Consider the following 3034-nt stretch of genomic DNA (forward strand, 5'->3'; position numbering starts at 1 on the left):
AGTGACAATTCTATGTCTGATCCCGGACCCTGTCAATAAACCAGCTGTAGGTTATCTAGGATGGTTCTGGGTTCTCTGATATTTTCCTCTGTCTTTACTGGATTATTAGGGAATCTTGTTCCTGGGTGGTGCAAATGATTTGCACTTGGCTGTGAACCTAAAGGTTGGCGGTTCAAAGCCACCCAGTGGCACCGGCATAGAAAGGCTTGGTGACCTGCTTCTCTAAAGACTGTTGTTATTCTCAGGTGCCATGGAATTGATTCCAACTCCCAGTGACCCCATGTGACAGAGAAGAACTGCCCCATTGGGTTGTCTTGACTATAATCTCTATGGAAGTTACTCTATGGAAGTAGATTGCCAAGGTCTTCCTCCCACTGTCTCACTGGATGGGTTTGAACCACCGACCTTTCAGTTAGCAGCTGAACACTTAACCACTGTGCAACCATGGCTTCTTCCATACAGATTACAGCCAAGATAACCTTATGGAGCACTTGTAGTCTGTAACACATGGAGTCGCCAAGAGTCAGAATTGACTCTATGGCAACAGGTTTGGCTTTTATGACAGAATCATTCAGGACAATATTTGCTCCAGAAAACTGAAAAGTGCTTTGGATGCTCACCTGAGGGAAAGAAAAGAAAAACCTTTTATCGCCCCCGCTTTCCTTCCTTCTGAAGTACGCCACTACAGGAACCACTGGCTGGAGATAAGGACGCTGATAGGCTGTCAGCGATTGTTCCAGCCAGCGACTGGGCAGGGCTGTCAACAGGGCACAGTCCTCCCTGTCACACATTACCACACTGTGGTGCACCCATCACACCCAACAGCAACAACATTACACTGAATTAACAAGCTGAGCATCTTCAAACCCTGCAGAAGGAAAAGAGTGGGCACTGACAGGCGTTAAATATTTGGAAGATTAAAGTCAAAGAAGACAGTGTAATAAATGGCAAAGGAGTGGATAAGCCTGCAATGAGAAAGGTGTAGAACAGCACGGATGGGTTGTGTGAGGATGAGGGGTCCTTGGGGGCTGTTTACTAGCTGCTTCACAAAAGACAGCCTCATTTGTTTCTCCTCACTCTTTGTTATGTTCTTATATCACTAGGAGCACATTTCAGCAACCAACGTTACCACGTCGATTCAATGGCACAAGAATCAGGATCCTAAATCACTCCCAAACCACGGGAGCCATCAATCCAACAGTACCCACACATTACCTTCAAGGACTAAACTCTGACGGTGCTCTGTCCTCACCAAGAGTTCGTGTCCACTGAACACTCAATTCACTTTCCACTTGTAGCTCTGCTGTGAAATGTAACTTCATTGTTGTGTTGTTTTGTACATTTTTGAACTTGCTTAAAATGAACAGCCCCAAACCAGCAATGTCTGTGATTGTACGGCCTTAAAAGGCAATAAATAACTTACCCGTATCGGAAGTAAGTACTAAACTGTCTGCAGAGGCGGTGGGCGAGCTCTCGTTTCCCACAAGCTTGAGGACCAGCCAGGATCAACATGGGGTAAGGAGCATCCAGACTAGGCAGGGTGCTACAACACAAGACCGGGGCAGTCAGTGTGCTATGGTAGCCAGACACATGGGGCCTAACCAGCACCCAACATGTAAAGTTCCCATGTCAAGTCACAACTAATCCAGTTAGATCATCACTTGCTATGTGAAGACATTGTACCTACCTTCTAAAAACAACTTGATTATAAAATGACAAAAATAATATTCCTAGCATCTCATTGCTGTGGAGTCGATTCCAACTCTAGTGACCCTATAGGACAGAGCAGAACTGTCCCCATAGGGTTTCCAAGGCTGTCGATCTTTACAGAAGTTGAGTGCCGCATCTTTCTCCCATGGAGTGGCTGGTGGGTTCAAACCACAGACCTTTCAGTTAGCAGCCAAACATTTAACCATCATGCCGCCAGGGATCCTCATTCATAGCATAAACCAGACCCACTGCCATCAAGTCAATTCTGACTCACAGCAACCCTATAGGACAGAGTAGAACTGCCTCATAGGGTTTCAAAGGCTGTAATGTTCATGGAAGCAGACTGCCTCATCTTTCTCCCACAGAGCAGCTGGTAGGTTTGAACCACTGACCTTCTGATTAGCAACCTAATGCATTAACCACTGTGCCACCAGAGCTCCTCATTCATAGCACAGATAAGGTATAATTCAAGTATATGTAAATCTACTTTAATATGATTTTTTAAAAAGAACAATATGGTAAGATATATTAGTTCTTGATAGCTAAAGTATTTTCCCCAGAACCTGAAAAATGAAAGAAATTAAGATTGCCTGTGAAAGTAAAACTTCATTGGATTAAAACACAGATAGGGAAACTTAACAGTAATATCTAAAATTTACCTGAGCAATAACTGTGTGCCAGCACTGTCCTAGGAGTCTTACTGATATTATCTCATTTAAATATCACAAGAAGCCTATGAATGTGCCCTATTTTAATCTTCATTTAACACATGAAGAAACTGAAGTGCCGAGAGCTAATGAACTTGCTCAAAGACACAGCTAGTGTAAGAGCTGTTTACGTACTGGATATGGCTTCTGGGCCTGAAACACTGGATTCAGGAATGAACAGATTTATGAAATTCTGTGCAACATGCTGGGCTGACGGATGAGTGTGGACTACACTCATAAAAATTACAGAAATAAAGACTAAAGCTTAATGTTTTCTAAAAATACATGCTGCGATGTCACTTCTATAACAATGGGGACAGTGGCAGCATAGTTTTGCAACTTCTCTGAACACCTGCATGAAAACTAACGGCAAAAGCCCATGGAAAATATTTAGAACAAAGCTAGGTGAAAAATTGTCTCCTCAAACCCTAAAACACAAATTGGGTGGGATGGGGGATGAACTGCCAAAGCCTCAATATCTGCCATGATACTGGAGTCTGAACAGGGTGAAAAAGAAAAACAACGGGGCAGGATCTGACCAAAGAAAAGGGGACCCCAAAATAGCCAAGGGATTCTCACTGGAAAGCAAGCAGACTGGAACCAGGAAGTGTTCTGCA

At 43.7% G+C, this 3034-nt stretch overlaps 1 protein-coding gene across 1 annotated transcript in view; it reads right to left on the reverse strand.

The window, feature by feature from the left end:
• LRGUK (leucine rich repeats and guanylate kinase domain containing) overlaps nucleotides 1–3034 on the reverse strand; it is a 137554-nt gene that overhangs the window by 62162 nt on the left and 72358 nt on the right. The window contains exons 11-12 of the mRNA XM_042782543.1: nucleotides 1424–1543; nucleotides 621–780 (exon numbers count right to left, since the gene is read on the reverse strand). Coding sequence (XP_042638477.1) covers nucleotides 621–780; nucleotides 1424–1543 — 280 coding nt within the window. The remainder of the gene's footprint in view (nucleotides 1–620; nucleotides 781–1423; nucleotides 1544–3034) is intronic.

This window comes from Orycteropus afer, unplaced genomic scaffold (genome assembly GCF_000298275.1).
Source record: "Orycteropus afer afer isolate SDZICR_OR568_19922 unplaced genomic scaffold, OryAfe1.0 scaffold00365, whole genome shotgun sequence".
Taxonomy (NCBI): domain Eukaryota; kingdom Metazoa; phylum Chordata; class Mammalia; order Tubulidentata; family Orycteropodidae; genus Orycteropus; species Orycteropus afer.